The sequence below is a fragment of the Scleropages formosus genome, chromosome 16 (assembly GCF_900964775.1).
Source record: "Scleropages formosus chromosome 16, fSclFor1.1, whole genome shotgun sequence".
Lineage (NCBI taxonomy): Eukaryota > Metazoa > Chordata > Actinopteri > Osteoglossiformes > Osteoglossidae > Scleropages > Scleropages formosus.
In genome coordinates, this window is record NC_041821.1 from 6,954,138 (window position 1) to 6,974,970 (window position 20,833).

The 20,833-nt window shown below is 44.6% G+C and overlaps 3 protein-coding genes across 6 annotated transcripts in view; 2 read left to right on the top strand and 1 right to left on the bottom strand.

The window, feature by feature from the left end:
* Positions 1-226: 226 nt before the first annotated feature.
* Positions 227-7,328, top strand: tmem184c (transmembrane protein 184C). Of its 3 annotated transcripts, none has more exons than XM_018736066.2 (11): positions 227-396; positions 758-936; positions 1,781-1,911; positions 2,034-2,070; positions 2,733-2,938; positions 3,439-3,513; positions 3,809-3,902; positions 4,193-4,305; positions 4,515-4,614; positions 4,946-5,117; positions 5,450-7,328. In XM_018736066.2, the coding sequence occupies exons 2-11, from the start codon at positions 820-822 to the stop codon at positions 5,728-5,730; spliced, it is 1,326 nt and encodes a 441-aa protein (XP_018591582.2). In that variant the 5' UTR covers positions 227-396; positions 758-819; the 3' UTR covers positions 5,731-7,328. The 3 variants fall into 3 exon arrangements, with proteins under 3 accessions (XP_018591582.2, XP_018591581.2, XP_018591584.2); XM_018736065.2 differs by having other exon boundaries at positions 227-312; XM_018736068.2 differs by lacking the exon at positions 227-396 and having other exon boundaries at positions 683-936.
* Positions 7,329-7,397: 69 nt separating this feature from the next.
* On the bottom strand, positions 7,398-16,083 carry prmt9 (protein arginine methyltransferase 9). 2 transcript variants are annotated; one of them, XM_018736063.2, is made up of 13 exons: positions 15,884-16,083; positions 15,142-15,341; positions 14,702-14,850; positions 14,162-14,398; positions 13,157-13,324; positions 12,948-13,050; positions 12,370-12,479; positions 11,892-12,084; positions 11,500-11,683; positions 9,440-10,154; positions 8,992-9,145; positions 8,192-8,314; positions 7,398-7,876 (listed from the first exon to the last, which is right to left on the bottom strand). In XM_018736063.2, the coding sequence occupies exons 2-13, from the start codon at positions 15,337-15,339 to the stop codon at positions 7,628-7,630; spliced, it is 2,583 nt and encodes an 860-aa protein (XP_018591579.1). In that variant the 5' UTR covers positions 15,340-15,341; positions 15,884-16,083; the 3' UTR covers positions 7,398-7,627. The 2 variants fall into 2 exon arrangements, with proteins under 2 accessions (XP_018591579.1, XP_018591580.1); XM_018736064.2 differs by having other exon boundaries at positions 15,142-15,383.
* A 725-nt stretch (positions 16,084-16,808) lies between these two features.
* The window catches only part of arhgap10 (Rho GTPase activating protein 10), a 46,370-nt gene continuing 42,345 nt past the window's right edge, over positions 16,809-20,833 (top strand). The window contains exon 1 of the mRNA XM_018736023.2: positions 16,809-17,198. Within this exon, the coding sequence (XP_018591539.2) occupies positions 17,045-17,198 (154 nt within the window). The 5' untranslated portion in view covers positions 16,809-17,044. The remainder of the gene's footprint in view (positions 17,199-20,833) is intronic.

Genomic DNA, 20,833 nt, shown 5'->3' on the forward strand with positions numbered 1-20,833 from the left:
TGTTGACGAGTACAGATCGCGCTTCTTTCGCTAATAACAAGGAATGCGAGTTACGTACGAAGAGTTGCGTAACTCATCTGCGATACAGGTCACATGACGGACGGAGCGCCACCGTTTTCCTGGGTTTTTAAACATGATTGATAGATATTTTACCCAATGAAATTTGTGCTCACTCAAACGTAATTTAAAGTGGCCAGTAGGATTTTTTTCAAAGGCGGGACTTCCTTTGGACAGGAAGTGTGACAACTTTTAACAATGAGAAAAGTTCAGAAATTCAGAAGTTCCACTTCCAGTGTTGTTGAGAGTTAGCTGGTATGCAGTTTTAAAAAAAATTGCCATTAATGATATTTTAATTTTAGTTGTAAAACGAGGTGGATAGGAGTCTAAGAACTTCGGGTAGGAGAATGGGGCAAACAGTGGAGTTTCGGAAAAGAACGCAGCTGACGAGGGACTCTGTGTGTGTGTGTGTGTGTGTGTGTGTGTGTGTGTGTGTGTGTGTGTGTGTGTGTGTGTGTGTGTGTGTGTGTGTGTGTGTGTGTGTGTGTGTGTGAGTGAGTGTGTGTGTGTGTGTGTGTGTGTGTGTGTGTGTGTGTGTGTGTGAGTGTGTGAGTGAGTGTGTGAGAGAGAGAGAGAGTGTGTGTGTGTGTGTGTGTGTGTGTGTGTGTGTGTTAGTGGTGTGTGTGTGTGTGTGTGTGTGTGAGTGAGAGCAGGCAGCTTGTGTAACTGTTGACTTTCACCTTGCGCTCTTCCAACCCAGGTTGATGGTCGCACTCAGTGTGTGAGTTCTGTATGAGAACAGTCCCTGCTGGCTGAGACACCATGCCCTGCTCCTGGGGCAACTGGAGGCAGTGGATCAGACCCCTGGTCATCGTGCTCTATCTGCTCGTTCTGCTCGTGCTGCTGCCCCTCTGCATCTGGGAGCTGCACACATCCGAGGTGAGTTTTCTGCAGGCACAAAAATTATATCAAATATGAAAGCCACCCCGCAGGCTGATAGTGATACAATTTTCCTTTCATCTTCGTTGCTGCCAGCTCTTGTCTCCTGTGTAAGTGAACGATGTTATCGAATCCTAATTTGGGTTCCATCCCTGCTCTGTGTGGAGTTTGCATGTTCTCCGTGTGCTCTGGTTTCCTCCCACACTCCAAAGGCATGCTGTTCAGGTTCCCCAATAGTGTGTGAGTGACAGAGAGAGTGTGTGTGTGTTCCACTGATGTATGGATGAGTGACCCAAGTAGTGTATCTAGCAGCGGTGTAAGTCACCGTGGTGAATAGGTGTGTGGTCTGATAACACTAGAGTTCATTGGAAGTTGCTTGGAGAGAAGCATCTGATAAATAAATACACGTAAGTGTAAAAAAGTTACATTAACTCCAGTTATTTACCTACTTATACAGCTGGGTATTTTTTTTTTTTTACTGGAACAATTCAGGGCGTAAGTACCTTGCTCATGGGTACTACAGCCGGAGGTGGGGATCGAACCTGCAACCTTTGGATTCAAAGACAGCTATTACACTACCAGCTGTGACCTATATATAACTTTGAGAGTCCTTGAAATGAATGAATGCTTTTATTATTACTATTACTACTACTACTACGACTACTACACTGGGGATAACTTACAGGTTAAATACTTTGCATCAAGAGTTCTACAGCAGGAGGGGGATTTGAATCAGCAACGTTCAGATTGCAAGGCAACAGGGCTCTCCTCTCTGCCTACTAACTAACTATTATATAAGTGGAAATGTCTCTTCATATCATATTTCCGTTTCTTGTGATTTCAGGTGGGCACCCACACTAAGGCTTGGTTCATTGCTGGAATATTTGTGTTTATGACCATTCCCATATCACTGTGGGAAATCCTCCAGCATCTGGTGCATTACACCCAGCCTGAGCTGCAGAAGCCAATCATCAGGTACGCCCTTTCTGTATCACCTTGTTTTGAGACAGCAGTAAAGATTTCGTAATAATTTTTAAACAAGTTTGTCATCAATGCAGTGGAAGCTATGCAGACAATAACTCTTTTGTTTACCACAGGATATTATGGATGGTGCCCATATACAGTTTAGACAGTGTAAGTGTTCTCTCTTTTATTAAAATGTATTACAGTTTTTTTCATCATAATTGTTCATGTGTTTTCCAGTATGTGCCACATTTGTGGACGTGTATCATTTTGTTTCTGCTGTTCATTGAATAGAATAATCATTCAGTATGTTGTCATTCTGAGATGTTGTACAAGTGTTTTTGACAAATGTATAGCGAGACTTTTTCCTGAAAGACACCTAGACCGTGTCACATCCTGTTTAGCATTTCTGTAAACATCACCACTGTTTCTACGGTGACTCATGCGGCACTAAATTGGAGGCACACAGTCTTGTCACAAGACTGAGTGACACAGATTATTGCATTACGCAGGGCAGTGCTCACAAAAACATCTCTCTATGCCTGTTCTTTTCTAGCTTCACCTGACAATACACTGTGTTATGTTTAATAAAACATTGAAATGCAATGTAGAACATTTTTACTTTAACATGAACTGATAAGCAAAGTTATATTGGAGTTTGAAAAGTTGGTGGCACTTTTAGAAATATGCCCAGCAATACACTCATAATTTAACACATCACCACGTGTCCATGCCGAATCTCTGGCATTAATCATACCTGATTGGAAAGTATTAATTATGCAGATGAAGATATTCAAAGTCATCTTCTGAAAGCTGTGCTTCACCCCCTGCAGTGGATTGCCCTTAAGTACCCCAGCATCGCCATCTACGTGGACACGTGTAGGGAGTGCTATGAGGCCTTCGTCATCTATAACTTCATGACCTTCCTGCTGAACTACCTGGGGAATCAGTACCCAAACCTGGTCCTGATGTTGGAAGTGCAGGAGCAGCAGAAACACTTACCCCCACTCTGCTGCTGTCCACCATGGCCTATGGGAGAGTGAGTCTTCATGGACAAATGGCCTATGGATTAAAATGTTTAAAATGTATTCATACATTATTTTATTTCTTAAGATTTTTTTGTAACTATTTTGCCAACGGTCTTCTACAAAGTGACTTACAGCACTATGTTTCTGTACTAAGCTGTTTACTGTGATTTACCCATTTATACAGCTGGGTTGTTTTTACTGTATCAAATCAGGGTATGAACCTTGACCAGGGACACTACAGCATGAACAGGGTTTTGAACCCCCAGTCCTTCAAGTGCAAGATGTCAACTTTAACCACTACACTACCAAAATATCTCATGACATATATGAATTGACATGAAACTGATTAAATTGTATTTATTATCGGTGAAGATTCTGCACTTTATCACTTGGGTGCAAGGAAAGAAAGCGAGTGAACATGAGAATTGAGCAAGCAGGAGCTCTTCTTATCTCTCCATTTCCAGATTCATGACTGATGCTTCTTCTCCATACTCTTCATGTCCTCCTGCAGAGTGCTGCTGCTCAGATGCAAACTGGGGGTCCTGCAATATACAGTTGTGAGACCTGTCACTACAGTAATAGCTCTGTAAGTGTCCAGTAAATATGCTTCTCAGGTAGTGACACAACATTAAATTATTGACTGTTTTTAAAATAGCTATTTAAATAAGATTGCTACTTAAATGTGTAATTATAGAAATATACAGCCTGTATAAAAGGCCCTATAATTACTGACATACTGGAAAGATTTTTTTTCCAGAATTGCAGAGATATATATATAACACAAAAACTTGTATCTAAAACTATATGATCTGCTTTTAGTACCTTTTCAGACATATTAAATGTTTTTTCTTTTTCTTTTTTTCCCTCTTAATATCATCCAGAATTTGTGAGCTGTGTGGTGTGTATGATGAAGGAAATTTCAGCTCAAAGAATGCCTGGACCTACCTGGTAGTGTTCAATAATCTGTCCCAGCTGGTATGTCTTTTGCAACATTGAGTTATTTAATAGATACATCTATGAAATACATATATATTTTTAATATAGTTTAAAATATTTTTGGGCAAATGCTTTAATTTCAAAGAGAGAAATATTAATAAATAGATGTTTTTCCCCCCCAAATGTGTGTTAAGTGCATTGAAATATTGTGTCATTAAGTTCATATCAGTAAGTACATTAAAACAGTTTGGACACACTTTTTGGTGTGTGTGTGTGTCCTTGTCTATATGTGTGTATGACAGTGGCTCTGCCTCTCTGTACCTCCCCAGTTTGCCATGTACTGCCTGGTGCTGTTCTACAGGGCCCTGCGGGAGGAGCTCAGCCCCATCCAGCCTGTCGGGAAATTCCTGTGCGTGAAGCTGGTGGTATTTGTGTCCTTCTGGTAAGTTCCATGTGACCCTTCCCCACCCCTTTCCATTTCACACATATCCTCCCACTTGAACCATTCCGCTAATGTTAATTAATATATAAACAACATGTCGCTTCCTGATGTGTAGGGAGTGAGAGACCTGTTTAAAAATTGCATGATGAATGGATAATATGTCACCTGTGCATGTCAATCATTGTCTCTCTGCGGTGTGTTTTTCACAGGCAGGCTGTGCTCATTGCTCTACTTGTGAAGGTGGGTGTGATCTCCGAATCCCATACGTGGGACTGGGACAGCGTGGAAGCCGTGGCCACAGGCCTACAGGTGAACCTCACTGTCATCATTGACACTTAACCTTTTTAAACCAGCAACCATCACTTTTAATCATGAGCTTAAACTGCATTTCCTCCTGGCCTCCAGCCATTCACTTTTGTCTGCTCTAGAAGACATGTTTTTAGCTTTATCTCCTAAATGTTGCATGCTACTAGTGCACCTTGTGGAAGACACTCTGTGACTGTAAATGATACCACGTGTTTGCAAGTAGGGCTTGAACAACTTCCTAGTAGTCCATATAGACTGGTGATGGATTCATTGGGATTTATTCGCTATTTGTGCACAGCAGTTGGTCCAGACTGTGGTGGTTTTCTCTTTCCAGGACTTTGTCATCTGCGTGGAGATGTTCCTGGCAGCCATAGCTCACCACTATACTTTCAGCTACAAGCCATATGTTCGGGAGGCTGAGGAGGTATCTTGTTTGGACTCCTTCATGGCCATGTGGGATATATCGGACGTCAGGGCCGACATATCCGAGCAAGTGCGCAATGTTGGTGAGTCGGCGTCTCCCCACAGCTGAACCTCTCTGAAGTTAAGATCCAAATTCAACCCAGAATTTCTTGTGGAAATAAATGAAGGTATTTCCCATCATGTCTTATGAAGGTTACGGGGTTTGTGGGTTCTTCATGGTGTCTCATAGATGCCTCAGTAAAGCTAATTAATTAGTTGTTATGGGGATACAGATGGACAGCAAATTCCCCCCAAAACATTTTTTATCCTCAAAAACAGTTACTTTCTGTCTAGTCAGTGGCTTTTTTTAATAAGAGAGTGAGGTCTGGGTCACAAAGAAGTGATTACATTCCATGTTTTCTTTCTTCTCTAAAAGGGAGGACGGTCCTTGGCCGTCCCAGGCCAACATACTTTGGTGAGGCGCGGGAGCAGGAGCAAAATGAGCGCACGGGCCTTCTCTCTCCGGGGCCCATGGGGCCAGCTGCAGATGGTGCCACCATTGCCCCATCCCCCACAGGTCACTACCGGGGCCTGGGACACACTGCTGCACCAGCGGGGCTCAGCCCAGAGCTGAAAGGTGGGGAGGACGTCCAGCCTAATACGGCCCCTCAGGACAAGAAGGACCATGCCCCTGTTAGCCACGACATGTCATCCTAGTTTATCCTCCACCGCTACTGGCAAGAAGGTTGGAAAAAACCAAAGAAAACATTCAGGTAGTTAATCTGACAGCCAACTTTTCATGTTTGTCCACTTTAGCAGACACGTTTTGAAGTCTGTCTCAAGAAGTATACACGCAACAGTAATTACTTGTGACAAAGAGGGCATTTTACGATTTTAAATAATACCACAAAATTGGGGTTGGGGTTTGGAAAACTTCCTAGAAGTTGGGGAAATATATCTCAGAACTTATCCCTCCCCTTTTTTGTTGGGTTTCAGGATAACATACAGGGTATTGCTGGCCAGAAATAAACTGCTCAAATAAGCAATATAATATTTGAAAGTGGTCATATGACCACACTGTATGTTTTAGTCCTCTGCTGTATACATGGTGGAGCAATAGTGTCATACTGACTTCATATGCTGCTATGACTGCAGCGGGCGACAGCTTTCTGAATGGTAAAAACAAATAATTAATGGTTTGATGACATATATCCATGTTTTCTTTGTACAACCAGTCCTGTCTGTTGTTTTAATTTATTTTTAATTCCATTTTGTTATCATTTGGAGGAGAGAAAACAAACTGGTTAAATATAATAATGTCAGTTAGCAATACTTATGTAGTATTTTGCTACACATAAAATTTTCCATTTACTGCCAGCTAACTTCTCTGTTGTTTATTTAAATCTTTCTATGAGAGGTTTTTAAAATCCTCTGGAGCTGCAGTGCAGCTAAAACGGCTCATGCCCAAAAAAGACATTAGACCTGTGTAAACGCCCGGCTCCAAGAAGTGCTCCTCTGCAAATGGTCAGAAATGACCCATTTGGGTTCAACCTTGAGGTCAGGTTTTTCCCTTCACTGCCAGCATTCAGGTCTCTAACACATTTTCAAATGCAGATAATGTAAAAAATTTTTGGTCATAGGAAATAACACTGTGTGGGTTGTGCCTTTATATGTTTTTCATGAAGGTAGTTGTAACTAAATGTTTAATTTATGCTTGATGTTCTCCTGAATCTTCGCAAATTGTACTTGTTGGATTTGTAGTTTGTCAAGTTAACTTTTTTTTCATGATTTGCTGTTTTGTGTGGCTATGGTGCTTGTGGTTGAAGCCTTAACCAAAGATGTTCAAACAACCCATCTTTTCTTGTTTTGCTCTACAAAGACCTGTTGTACGTTGTGCTTCCTGTGACCAATGTTTAGAAGCCATACCCCTTTAAAGGATGGTTGAAGACTGTTTGGACCACAAGTTACTTTAATTTTTCAATGCTCAGGAAAATCTGTTATTAATTGTGCTGTGGTATTCTGTCCAGGGGGAGGGGGTTGATATGGTATTTATCATTCATCTTGGTTGGGGCTTGTTCATACTGTAAGAAAGCCAAAATTTTTAGTCTTGTTTTAAAAACTCGACTAAGAACTTTCACCTTTGCTCCGTGAAGCTTAGGATTACAGTTGTGTTCTATGTTGTACTGCACTACCACAGAAGCCTTTGCTCAGAATATGTGTACAGTTTTATTAAAGCACAGTAATATCTGAATCTATAACATTACAGCAGGTAGTGGGTTTTAATGTACAGCACAGTAACTCCAGGACTGCAGCCCTTGCTGACATGCAAGTTTTTTTTTTTGCTCCCTGTAGACAAAAGGTCACTGCAAGTCTGCTTCTTTTAGATCTGTTTATTTCTCCTAAGCAACAATTGCACATATTGAAAAATATATGTTTTGGAGACAACATCTTACAACTATTTTTCTTGCAATTACTGACATGCTACAAACATCTTTTACAAATACACATGAAATTCATGAATTACTGGAATTCATATCTGAAAGCTCAATGGACCTTCATGAGAAGTGGGAGGGATACAGTAGAGGTAGGTGGAACTGGCAGCTGCTCCTCCCCCTCACAGACTGCTGTGGGTTGAGTAAGAAGCTGGCTCCTTGCAGGCTGTGATGGACAGGCTACTACTGTGGAGATGGATGTCGAGTCGCACCGTATCCCCAGTGCTAACCTCCAGGGGCTGGTGCAGGACCACGGCAGCCTGTTTCCAGTGGGAATCCTCGGTGAAGGTGCTGACGCTGATCTCTTCGTCCAGGTGCACCCGGTACCAGAAGGGGACGGCTGTCACCCTGCCTGAGCAAGTGGCCTGGAGCTGAGGTGAACAAATAAATGTGTTCTAAGTACTGTAAGTGGCTAAGTATGGAGAGCAGGTAGCACTACAGCTCAAGACACTGGCCACCCAGCTGTTTAAGCAGAGGAAACTAAGTAGCTTCAGCTCAGAATATATACAAAAATAATTAAAACACAAAGTAAGCAAACATATTGCCCCTCTATATTTTTTTTAGGTTATTCAAACTGCAACTCTAAATGTTCTCCAACATCTTTGCAACATTCAAGCTCAATTTCATAAAAAACATTACACATTCAGACTAAAAATAGTCTCACTGCTTCTTTATGTTCCTCATACCTTCACTTCGCGGTGGCTGTAGTTCACACTGCAGTTCATGAGGTCGAGGACGAACAGCTCTATGGGGTCGCTGAGATGTTTACACGGAAGGGTTGACAGGTCCAGGAACACGTGAACAGGCACCTAGAAAAACCGCTCTTTCACCGGGGGGGGGTCCACATGGATGCCTCGGCCATTTGCACCTTACGTAAAAGCCTACAGCTGGATCTCGGTCTCAGGTCAATGTCCGTGAAAAGCCCTAAATCATTTCGCGGGTCTGGTGCAAGAGCCACTGCAAATATAATTAATCTTCTACTGAATGAACAAGAAACAACAAAGCCAACATTAAGTTCCTGACTGTTGCAGCTCTTGGTAATGATTTGTACAGACACAATGAGGTAAAGCTGTCCCGTTTGAAGCGGAATTTCCTGCAATGACAGCCGTGGCACAAAGTGCCCCAAAACAAAGCTCTCGCTTCAAAGGCAACATCTGCTAAAAACAAGCTGGTGTCCCCTGGGAGTTGGCAGGGAACACATGGGACCCAAACGTTCAACTGGAACACAAACACTACAAACTCCAAAGGATCTCCAGCTGCTCTAAAGCTGATGGAAATTTGCATAAATATTCAGGGGGGGATCTGTATTCACAGTTTTTCCAAATAATAGTGCTGTTATTTCAAAGCATATATTCCTACAGTAAATGCCACTGCTTGTCAGGTCCTAGCAAATAATGCTATATTCTTTAAAAGTTTTCAGAGCCTGTAAGGATAAAAAGAGACTGTTGGACAAGTCATTGTGACCCCTTGAGGGCTCAGAACTTACAGTGAACTGGTTGATGAAAGGTGCAATGTTGAAGCCCAGCGTGGGCTCGCGCCCCTGCACGGCGCTCTCCAGCAGCAGGGTGTCCGACTCGACGAGCAGCCCGTACATGACGATGCGCTGTGGAAAGATCCGGCCGCCTGTTTCCAGCAAGCACCTGCAAGGGGCCGCGCGCCGTGGGAAGAGGTCAGTTTCCACTTTGCACATCAGGGGAGAATCTTGTGCAGGACGAACCTCATACAGATCAGGCCACCGTATGGTACAGTATTAAATCTTATTTGTGACAAGAAAGTAAGTTCTTTTGTGGAACCAGAAGATGATGAGAAATTACAGAATGTAAGGTAAAAAATGGGATCCTTCTGTGGCCTGATAACAGTAACTGCTAGAACTGTGTATTGCGGGGATCTGCAGTGTTGTTAGCAGGGAATGTCGCCGTCTCTCATCTCCCCACCTGGCCAGTGCGGCCTTGTCCATCAGCTTCTGCCGGATCAGGCCGCACGTCTCCACGCAGTCCAGCACGATGGCGCTCCATAGCTTCTCCGTGGATGGCCTTTGTAGTCCTGCAGCGTCGCTGTCATCCGATCGGCCCAGCCAGAACTCGAGCGCCTCCGGCTGCACCCCGTTGGCCTGGGCCAGTCGGCTGAGCACGGCCTGGTGCTGCTCCTTCTCCACGGAGCTGAAAGCCTTCACGGAGCTGTGCCGGGCAGCCACCAGCGCCAGGATGGAGAAGCCCTCTGACACGTCCAACACATAGAGTGGCTCTCGAGCATCGTGCTCAAACTCCCCAGGGCCACCATTTCCACGCTCCTGGCCACTGGCTTGGCCCTCACCGTCATCCCCCTGTGGTACACACTCGGGGCGCAGGCCTGTCACAAGTTTGTCCAGAGCCCTCCTGAAACTCTCATGGTATCGGACATTGTTGAGCAGGGCTATTTCTGAGCATTCCAGCACACACGCCTCCAGAGACCTGCCGTGGTTCGTCTGAAGGCAGGCCAGAGCGCTGCACAGTTCGGCCTCCGCAGTCGGGCTCGAAGGGGAGTCGTCGGAATCGTCCAGACTGATCACGACGCTGCCATCTCTCACCACAGCTACACCGTGCACCCTCAGGTACGCATCCTCACACGAAATCTCCACAATCAACTCATCTCCGGGGTTCACACAGACATCTGCAACAAAGTATTACATTCAACATTATATGCAAATTAATTTTAATACAGACAAAAGCACATTATTCCTACAACACTGAATTCAGAGATTTTGACGGAAACAATTCCATTCATTCATTTTCTGCAAAAGCACTTGGTCTGGTACAAAGAAAGGTAAAGTTGCGAAATTACTTTAGAGAAATCCCTGAAGAGGGGACACTTCCAGAAAATGACACCTTTCTCAGAAACCTTTGTTCACAAATCAGTAAACAAGATGTGGCATCGAACAAGAGTCTCTGTCACTGAAGAGTAGGGGCCTTCATGCAAATGAGGTGCAGGATCACAAAAAGAATCCCCTTTAGGAATAACAGCTGTTCCTTCCTGAGCATCGCGACTGTCACAAGCGTTCAGGGAAAATGCATATTTATGGCCTTTAAGAATTTCATGAACGCTAAAGAGCGTCACGGGCGATCCCGCTGCACATGTCGGGGCATCGGGAAACGGATGTCAGCGATCAGCGCGAGATGTGGTGCGTCCCCTGGCACCGTCCCTGTCAGTTAGCGCCAGTGGAGCTGGAAGCCTTACCTTAGCAAACCGCTAATCGTCACATCAAAAGCTTTAATGAGGCACCATCGCTCCACTTCCTGTTCTGAGCCAAACTTGTGCCAGAAGAAAGCGCAGCCGAACAAAAGGCACAAGTTTTCATTCTCATTTAGAACAGGGATGCGCCTGGGTAACTGTACTTTTTATTCCAAATGTGTGTCCTTGCTTTTGGAAATAATTCAGATTTTGACACCTTATATATTTTCACGTGATCAAAAGACTTTAAAGAATCTCCTACACAGACATTCAATTTTTAAAATTAATATATTTAATGTCCTAATTAGGGCAGCATGCAGCACTTGTCCAGAGCTCCTTCAGTCACTGGTTTGAATCCAGCTCAGTCTGTGTTGAGTTTTAGTGTTTTCATGCTTGCATGGAGTTCCTCTGGGTGCTCCGATGACTCTAAACTGCCCTTAGTGTTTCTCCTGTGGTGGACTGGCGTCCCATCCAGAGTGTACCCTGTCTCACACCCTATGGTTCCAGGATAGGTTCTGGGCCACTGCGATCCTGTACTAGACAAGTATTTACTGATAATGGACATATAATGTTTTAATTACTCTACCTAGTGTGTCTTAATATTTTATTTTTTAAAAAAATCTAATTCCCCCTAATAAAATTTACTTTTTATCAAATCCAGCCACTATTCAGAAATTGTGCCATTTCACGTCAGTCAGCATGGAGACACTAGATCTGCTTTTCGGAGATGAGTACAGGGCACCTCCCAGTCTATGATGAGCTGTCGGCAGCTTCTTGTTAAACTGACCACAGTGGTTCTGGACCGGGTAGATGGCCTGCTCCCAGCAGGTGTCCTCCTGTGGCCCTGTGGACAAGCTGATCTCCTCGTCCAGGTGCAGCTGGAACCACATGGCCAAGGCGTCCAGAACCCCTGCCTGGGTGACGGGCAGGTTGAATCGGATAGGCTCCTGGGAGCAGAGGCCCTCCAGATCCTGAAGGTAGAGCTGCCATTAGTGCGACACAACCCACCCAGAACAGGGGGACCAAAAGCAATGCAGAGATTTAGACTTGTGGCCTTCAGTGTGACCACAGAGTTCAGGGAGTATATGACTGGGGACGTCCATGTCCTTATAAACAGAAATCTTTAAGCCAGACAAACCACCCCCTGTTTTCTGGCAGTGACAGGTGCTTGAGGGTTACCTGCACACTGTTGAAGTTGATGTTGAGCGCACAGAATGGCTCCGTCAGTGGAGCATAGCCCCCTGGCAGTCTGCTCAGCCTCTCTGTGGTGTAAGGCTCCATGGAATCGTCAGCATCACGCTTGCAGCTCACCGGGCTGTGGAAATCCTGCACGATGGAGAGGGACAGCCCCCCAGCTGTGGACACACATACCCTGCACACACAGACAGACAAGTGGTCACAATGAGAAATGAGAGCAACTTTTGGAGCCCTGTCTAAGGCATTCAGAGCATCTATTAATATTCTGCTTCAAACCTGTCGCTGTTGAAATGTAAACTGCCTCAACATCCCTATGTAACACACGATGATGAGAAGTATCACAAGGGAAAAAATACAGATACAAAAAAACACACAGACTTGATTTTTTATTCTAAGGCTGTAAACATGAGCTTACAGGCCTCTGTCATCACTGGGCCAAGCTCAGAACTGGACAGCTCACCTATGGTGCCGGCGGATCTCTTGGCACTCCACAGCCATGCCGAAGACGGTGGCCCCCGCGGGGATGACTCGGCCCGTCAGTGCGGGGCTGCTGGATGGCTCCTCTGGATTCTGTAGGAAAAATGAGTAAAACACTGATTCAAGAGCTGTGGAGGCCCTCGGTCCACAGTTCCAAGTCTGTCCTCTAGATGTCACTGTTCGCCCAAACAGGTTTAGTGGAACAGGTCAGTGATGAAGTAGGATAGGAGAGCTAGTAAACTTCCAAATTAGTTTCACATGATTTCAACCTCCGAGCCTCATTTATTATTATTCTTTATAAAAGGGCATTCATTACAGTTATTGTAAAATACTACAACACACTTTTGAGTCAGAAACAAAGGTAAATATCTTGGTTTTCTGAAAATGGAAATCTCTTAAAATGCAATGAAAGGAAAAACCAAGATATTTACCTCTGTTTCTGACTCAGAAGTGTTTAACCCCTTACTGGCTCTGCACGAAACACTCCTTATATTTCCAGTCTTTCACAGTAGGATCGGGGTGCACAACAGCCATGAATATTAATACACACAAACACACTACCTCATGGGGCAGCAGCAGATGGTTCCAGGCATGGAGCAGGCTCTCAATGATGCCTTCTCCAAAAAGCCCCGCATCCACAGTTTCTGTCACCACCAGCGAAACTCTTCCATGGCACAAACACAAAGCTTTGTCAACATTCAATGTGGATGAGAAAAGCCCTCGAGAGGGCACATTGTGATATGGGTGGACTGGACATGGGTGGTTCTGACCTCTCAGGGATATCTTTAGGGATTTCCATCTCCAGCGATTTCATGTGTAGAATCTTGATGGTCCCATTCATGCCGTTGGCAGACACGACTTCGCAGGCCAGCTCATACATAGTCTTCGATAACTCACAGGCATAAACTTTATCTGCTCCGGCCTTCTTTGCACACATCCTGAACAGAAACACACAAACAGAACAGTTCTAAAGTATTCTCATTCACATTTACAAAGTCAATTCCCAATTACTAATTAATTTTTTTTTTTTCCTTAATAGATCACTACTCTCCAGATGATAGAGAGCATCCTGACAAGCTGTCTCACCGTATGGTACGGGAACTGCGCAGCCTCCGATCGCAAGACCCTACAGCAAATTGTGAGAACAGCTGAAAAGATCATCGGAGTCTCTATCCTCCATCAACACCTCATACTACAACCGCTGCATCCGTAAAGCCACCAGCATTGTGGATGACCACTCTCACCCCTCCCATGGACTCTTCGCTCTTTTGCCATCCGTGCCACCACCAGCAGACTCCGCAACATTTTCTTCCCTGAGGCAGTCAGATTACTCAACACCCTGCTGCCTCCCAACGCTCACCTGGCACGGTCAAACAGCTAACCCAGCACAACTCCATACACTACAAACTGCCTTCAGTACAGCCCTTTTTTAGTTTTGTCCTGTGTATTTATTGTCCCATACTCCTGTGCTATGTTGCACCGTGCTCTCCGGAGAAATGACATTTCGTTCCACTGTATACAAGCTATATAGGGCAATGACAATAAAAACAACTTGAACTAGAACTCTCCTGCAGAAATCTGAATGAAGATTATCGAAGTGGCTGATGATATTTCCATGCAGATGATGGCAAAAGATTATCATAATTATAACCATTTTTACTGAGAGCAGCTAACTTGCCTAGTGGTACTACGATGGGTCCCTTTCAAGGATCTAAGCATCGATCTTCAATGTACAAATCTGTCTCCTTAACCACATGAAGACGCACCGATCTTACCCAAGGATCCCAGTACCGGTGCCAATGTCAAGCACTGTGCTGCAACCAGACTCCACTGCCTTACGGATGGCCTGTTGATACTTCTGGTTCCTCCTGCTGTCATTAAGCATCAGAAAGTGCCAGCGCTCCACCAGCCAGTTTGCCACACGGTAGAAGTTCTCTTTGGCCTCTGTGAAATCAGGCTTCAACTTTAAGGCCTTGTGGAAATGTCCCGCAGCCTCGTCCCTGAAACCCATCCTGTGGAGAAAGAGTCTTATGAAGCTCACCAGCACATAGCTGGGCTTCCTGTCAGAATGGCACATCAACCTGAAGAATGTTCTTTTTTTTTAATAGATGCAGAGTGAAAAATATTTCATGTGAAATAGGTTGCAACAATACAGATCTAAGAAACAAACTTCAGAGCAAAAAACACCTATGTGAGAGACTTTGACACAAGTAGAATCCAAGTGAAGTTTTCAGATGAGACAAAATATAAACATCTGAAATCATTCATTTTATTTGCATTCCATCTGAGAGAAGCAGTAACTCAACAAGACACACCTGAAAAGGTGCTCTCCCATGCTGTTCAAAATTACTTCATCAGTGGGAAACAGTTCCAACGCTTGCTCGTAGCAGTCAAAGAGGTCCTGGATCCGGCCGAGAGAATCCAGCTCCTCTGCCCATTTGAACAGCGTGAACCGAAAGGACTCCTAAAGAAGAGAATAAACGAAAACCCTCCTCTGTTCCGTGTCGACTTCATTATCAATTTTGCTAAATGCCACGCCTGCTGCATTATTTATTTGCTGTGCCGTTGCCCTTCTCCGACACAGCTTGACATCCGCGGAAGCATTTCAGTGCTGGTTTCAAAGGCAGATCAGAATCCCTCCTGTGCACCAAGCCTTCTGGTAAGAAGTCAGGCTCTATAGCTGCCGCAACAAAAATGTTATGTATTCACATATATATGAAAGTGTGTCTGTGGAAGCAGCAGCTGTTGCATTTACCCTTGCAAAGTCCTTGAGAACGGGGGCAAGGTTGAGCACCAGGAGGTAGTGAACGAAAGCCGTTCCATAGTCCTGATTGAGCAGACACTGCTGCGCACTCTCCAGAGACCTCGAAACGAGCTCGTTTCGCGCCGGGTCATCCCGGGGGGTCCGCCTGGCCCTCCTCACCCGCTTGGCGCGCGCTGTGGCACTGGGCATTCCTTACACAGAGAATGGGGGGCGGTGGGGGGGTACATACACATCCAAACAACAACAACAACAATGTTCACCTTTCACTGACAGACTATTTTAAACCCCACAGACACTAATATTTCCTTCAACTGTTATTTCACAGATACAATAAGACACAGAGTATTCTAGTATATATAGACTTAGTATTCTGGCAAAATAAGAATTTTGGAATTAAAAGCTGCAGAGTAACATTTGAGATACATGTAAAACTGCGTCTGATCAATAAGTCGATCCTAGATCTCAAATTTTCTATGCAAAACATTAAATAAATAAAAAAACTTTTGTTTTATATTGTGATATTATTATTACATGATTCAACTGCAGCCATCACAAAAATGAATCATGTCACACATCAGTATTTTATCATGAAACGTCAATCTACACTAGTCTACAGCACATTTACATACTCGAATTTACTGAGATTACATACTAGTGGTTATTAATTCAAATATTCATAAATAAATTCATCAGATGAATTTTATCAGGCAGCGGTCGTCGAGTCGGTACTCACTTCACTTCACTTGTCCTCTCCGTGTATTTCGGACTCCTCGTTAATGCACACTGATCACTGCGACTACAGATGTTTTTAGGGCATTCGTTAACAGTTTTGATTTTCTTTTCAATTCCTGCTGTTAAGACCTGCATTTAATTTAAAAGCACATATTTCGAAACGCATAACGAGAACCTTGTCTAACGCCGGTCTCCATTTTTTTTCGGTACGGCAGGTAAATGACTCCGACGGGTGTCAGTGAACGTTGTGTTAGTTCCGGACCTGAACCTCCCGACAACCGTATAGTACAGTAATCCCTTCAGGAACCCGATTCCCGGACAGAAGCAATAAAATGGAACGTTTGTAGCACAGAAATAGTTATTTCTGTATTGCATAAGCAAAAGTGTTTCTAAATAAAGAACATGATGCACTAGTATGAAAGAACAAAGTAGTGTCGGTACTTGCAGAAGACACATACACACCAAAATGCATCTTATTGTGTTGTATCGGTGTGAAAATACTGCTAAATAAACTACATGATGAGTATACGTTTAAAAGGCCTTAAAAGCATAACAGTAAATAAATATACTGTAATAAACCACGTCAAGCAGTATCGACAAAAGTGGGCGGTTTCTGGAGAAGAGCGACACGTAATTGCAGCCAATAGGGAGCAGGTGAGGCCTCGCTTTGTCACGGGGGCGGGTCGTAAAGTAGCCCAAATGAACCGCCCTAAAGAAGATTGACGTGAATGTGCAACCAATTACCGTATTCTTCATCTCTGTACTTGTGGCAGAGTGTTGCAGTAACGTGGCTATGTGGGCGGCCTCAGCAGAAGATTGACATATTATCTTAGCCAATAGGAGGGCGTCTGTTGCCTGCACTTGCGGCGCAGCGCCGCTCTCAGCCTGCGGCTCCGTTGTACATTTAAACACACGGGCGGAGCTCCGCACCTCGAATGGGCGCTGCTCCCCGGTCAGCAAACTGCACCCTTTTTTTTATTTTTGTTTTTATTTTATTTTTTAAATAAAAGTTATTAGTTACCAAACCCTCACTGGTACGTGTGGATACACTGGTCACCTTTATAAAGTAAGGTGATTAAAAACTAGTTTTAAACCGAGTCGGTCCATTCGATTCGGAGCCGGATTCTGCCTCGGACCCGGAGCCGGAGCCGAAGCCGAAGCCATGGTGCTGCAGCCGCTGGAGTTCAGCGAGTGTTACCTGGACAGCCCGTCGTTCAGGGAGCGCATCAGAGCGCACGAGGCGGAGCTCGAGAGGACCAACAGGTTCATCAAAGAGCTGTACAAGGACGGCAAGAACCTGATCAGCGCCACCAAACGTGAGCCTCCTCCTCATCCTCCTCCTCGTTTGTTATTCTTAAGTACACGGACGGAGCGCGTGAGTAGTAGGTGGCCCAGCACGTTTGAGAAAGCGCGCGGCATATGCGTTTTGAACAAACTTGTTGTTACAACGTTGCAGTTTTGTGTCGAGCGCGACAACAGTCACGTGCTCCTGCTTCGTTACTTAAGTTTTAATCTTGGCATCTGATCTGCTCCACACACAGTCAGTCAGCTGCAAGTTCCCTCCGTGACACACTACTAGCCTACTAGCCTAGCCGGTTCGGCTGTGTAAATCATGTCACATGTGTTCGTTCGTGTGTGTGACACGCGTGGAGAGCGGCGCTGTAGGCAGGTTCACACCACCGTACCACGAGAAGACGTGCCATGAGTCTGAACAGTCACAGTGTGTGAGATGTCACTCACTCTGTTCTACTGTCTCCTCCTCACTTTAACCCCTTGGTGCACACCCCCTCCCCCCCCCCCACCTTGACCCCTGCCTGGGTGGTTCAGAACTTTCACACCGACTTGCGTTGCTGCTCTGAAGATGCAGGCCAGCAGGTGGTGTAGCGGTTAGTGGTATCACCTTGCTGTCCGAAGCATCCTGCTTGGAACCCTTCCTCCTGTCAGGTGTTGTCGCCTGATCATGGTTCTTACCTTTACTTGAATTCATAGTGATAATATCCTGCTGTGTAAGGGGTAAATCACTGTAAAGCTGGTTGTCTGCCATTGTGTGTTGTAAGGGTGACACAGCAAGTAGCGCTGCTGTCTCCCAGCACATGGGTTCAACCCCCACTCAGTCTGTGTGGAGTTTGCATGTTCTCCCCGTATCTGCGTGGGTTTCCTCCGGGTGCTCTGGTTTCCTCCCACACTCCAAAGGCATGCTGTTCAGGTTCCCCAATAGTGTGCGAGTGACAGAGAGTGTGTTCCACTGATGTATGAATGAGTGACCCATTGTAAGGGGTGTGTCTAGCAGTGTAAGTCACCGCGGTGAATAAGGTGTGTGGGCTCATAACACTACGTAGAGTTCATTGGAATTCCCTGGAGAAAAGTGTCCGCTGAATACATAAGTGTGAATGTAACCGATGATGTAAAGTTTAAAGGATTCCACGGTATATTAGCATTAGGTTTAAGCCTTCCCTTGTGTGTAGTTTCTTAACAAAAAGTCTTTCTTAGGTGCCCCACTTACAGGTCCAATCACAGGGGCCCCAACAGAGACTGAAAACCACAACTGTCTGATGACTACTCTCCTTAACCACTATACCACAGGATTACTACTACTGAGACGATAAATGACTATGTATCATTGCTGATATAGTCATCAGGACCACGTCGTAGGCTTCTAGTCCCAATTTGAATGGTAAAGCCTGCTGTTGGGAGACAAGAGGAACATTTTAAGTGAATGAGTTGGAATTGTAGGTGGTATTAAATTTCAAACAATTGTTTTTGACCCCCCCCCCGCCACCCCAAACATGGTGTGATCAGGAATAGGAGTTGGGAATCATCACACCTCATCAATATTCCCACATTAGGATGTCTGGTGTGAGAATTATGGATGTGACAGTGTCTAGTGTCTCTCGGAGGGGTTTCTTAGAGGACGTTGGGGTCTTTAGAGCACTGTGTTGGTCCCTCTTCTCCTCTGCTCAACCGCTACAGTAACATAGCAACATACACAAACATCTGCGTGTGTGTATCTATATCATACAGGTGGTGCCTGATGTACAATGATTCGACTTACAATTTTTTTTCGACTTTACAATGGTGAGCTGGCGATAGACATTCAGTAGGAACTGTACTTCAAATTCTTTTTTTTTTTTTTTTTTTTTTTTTTTTCCCCCTCCCCCGGGCAAGCTATCCACAGCGATCCGCATCTCTCGGTCTGCCACACAGAGGTGTGTATTAAATGCATTTTCAACTTACGATGGGTTTAGTAAAACCTACTGATCGGGACATTCCACTTTCTTGATGAGTAGGTTTTACAAAACTTGGGGTGTTGAGACACATGTGCGCTGCCTGATCACCGAAACCTGTCTTCGCACACGTGCCAAGAAGCGGCGCCGAGTAGTCCGGTTTCAGGTCATCGATCGCCACGTTTGGGGCTCGATCCATTACTCCAGTGGTCCGTTCTGCACGAACGATTCGGTGTATACATATAGATTACCGTTTCGCTATTTTAAACCAGTTTGGTCAACGTGGAATTGGCTAAAAATAAATGTTCCTGTGATTGAAACCAGCCCCCTTTCTGCAGGCCATTTTTGGGAGTTGCTGGTGTTTGGAGGAACAAACATGTGCAGATAGTTTCTTCACAGGTGTGTGTGTGTGTGTGTGTGTGTGTGTGTGTGTGTGTGTGTGTGTGTGTGTGTGGGGTGGGGGGGGGGCTTCCATCGTTCTCCCTTGCGTTCGGTGTCCGTCAGGCTGCTGTCAGCTTTTGGAGAGGAATCAGACCTGCAGAATTTTATGCTATTTGTATGAGTGTGTATGTGTTTTTTTTTTTTTTTAATTTTTTTAAATACTAATTTATTTACACTGTGCCTGTACAAGTTTCAGCATATCCAAACTTGTGTGATGATTTAATTGCTGGTTGACCACACAGCCACGCAAGAGCATCTCTGCCCTGAGCTGTCGCCAGTGGTCGCTGAGGTCAGGGGTCCGGCTAGCGAAACCTGCCCTGTCGGGTGGCACCTTCTCCACACACTCTGCTTGTGCTCTTCCCGCAACCATTTTTGGTTCATCTAACAACTTTCTTTTGTTGCCACTAGAATAATGATGTGAAAAGGCAAATATCAGAGCTGCCCTTCAAAGGTGTCCTTTATGTCGTCCTGCTTTGAGGGACAGGTGGTCCCTGCTGTCCGGTGCCCTGCTGCATGTCGTTTTGCAGATGCGGTCACCATTAATGGAGCGTATTTCAATATAAGACGCCTTAACCCAGCGGATGAGTTTCTGGAGCCTCAGAGGGATGTATTTTTAACTGGAAATGGAAAGTTTAAAACGAGTTTTCATTTACAAATGTATTTGAAGAGGATACCGTACCAGTAAATACCTTAGACAGCAAGGTGCTCCATGTGTTCTGTACTCTCGATATAATAGACAGTATGTACAGCGTCCGGAATATCATTTTTCCCTGCAGGAATCATCTAGTATGTTGGACAAAAGCTTTGGAAATGTGTTTTTAAATTTCCAGATTTTTGGGCACTGATTGATAATAGAAGACACCCCATTAACAATATTTTCCACCTTATGGAGAAAGTAACCCTGCTATGTGACCTGTTGCTTAAAGTCCACTTGTTTGGTCCATATTAACGTTAGATTGTATAGCGGGGCCCCTCGTATTACTACTTGAAATGGTCATTTTAATGAAATTTCTCCATAGCGATTAAATAAATCTTTAATATTAGACTCGTTGTTATGTAAGTGATCCCCCTCTGAACCAAGACGGCGCTGTATATATTGATGTAGGATTTATTGCTCTCATTTGTTAACCAAACATTATTTATAACCGTGGAACACTAAATCTGAATTGTTAAAACACTATAATTGTACCTCTACGAGCGTTTTGGTTTTACCACGTGCTACTAAATTTATACAACTCGCCCGCACCGATGCCACCGAAAAGCGAGCGAGTTTACAGCCCCAGTGG

Coding starts and splice junctions, on each gene's coding strand:
- tmem184c (XM_018736066.2), top strand. CDS start 820: ATGCCCTGCTCCTGGGGCAACTGGAGGCAGTGGATCAGACCCCTGGTC. Junction 3,903..4,192: donor TCAATAATCTGTCCCAGCTG/GTATGTCTTTTG, acceptor GTACCTCCCCAG/TTTGCCATGTACTGCCTGGT. Junction 4,306..4,514: donor GTGGTATTTGTGTCCTTCTG/GTAAGTTCCATG, acceptor TGTTTTTCACAG/GCAGGCTGTGCTCATTGCTC.
- prmt9 (XM_018736063.2), bottom strand. CDS start 15,339: ATGCCCAGTGCCACAGCGCGCGCCAAGCGGGTGAGGAGGGCCAGGCGG. Junction 13,051..13,156: donor CCTAAAGATATCCCTGAGAG/GTCAGAACCACC, acceptor GTGCCATGGAAG/AGTTTCGCTGGTGGTGACAG. Junction 8,315..8,991: donor CTTTCATCAACCAGTTCACT/GTAAGTTCTGAG, acceptor CGGTTTTTCTAG/GTGCCTGTTCACGTGTTCCT.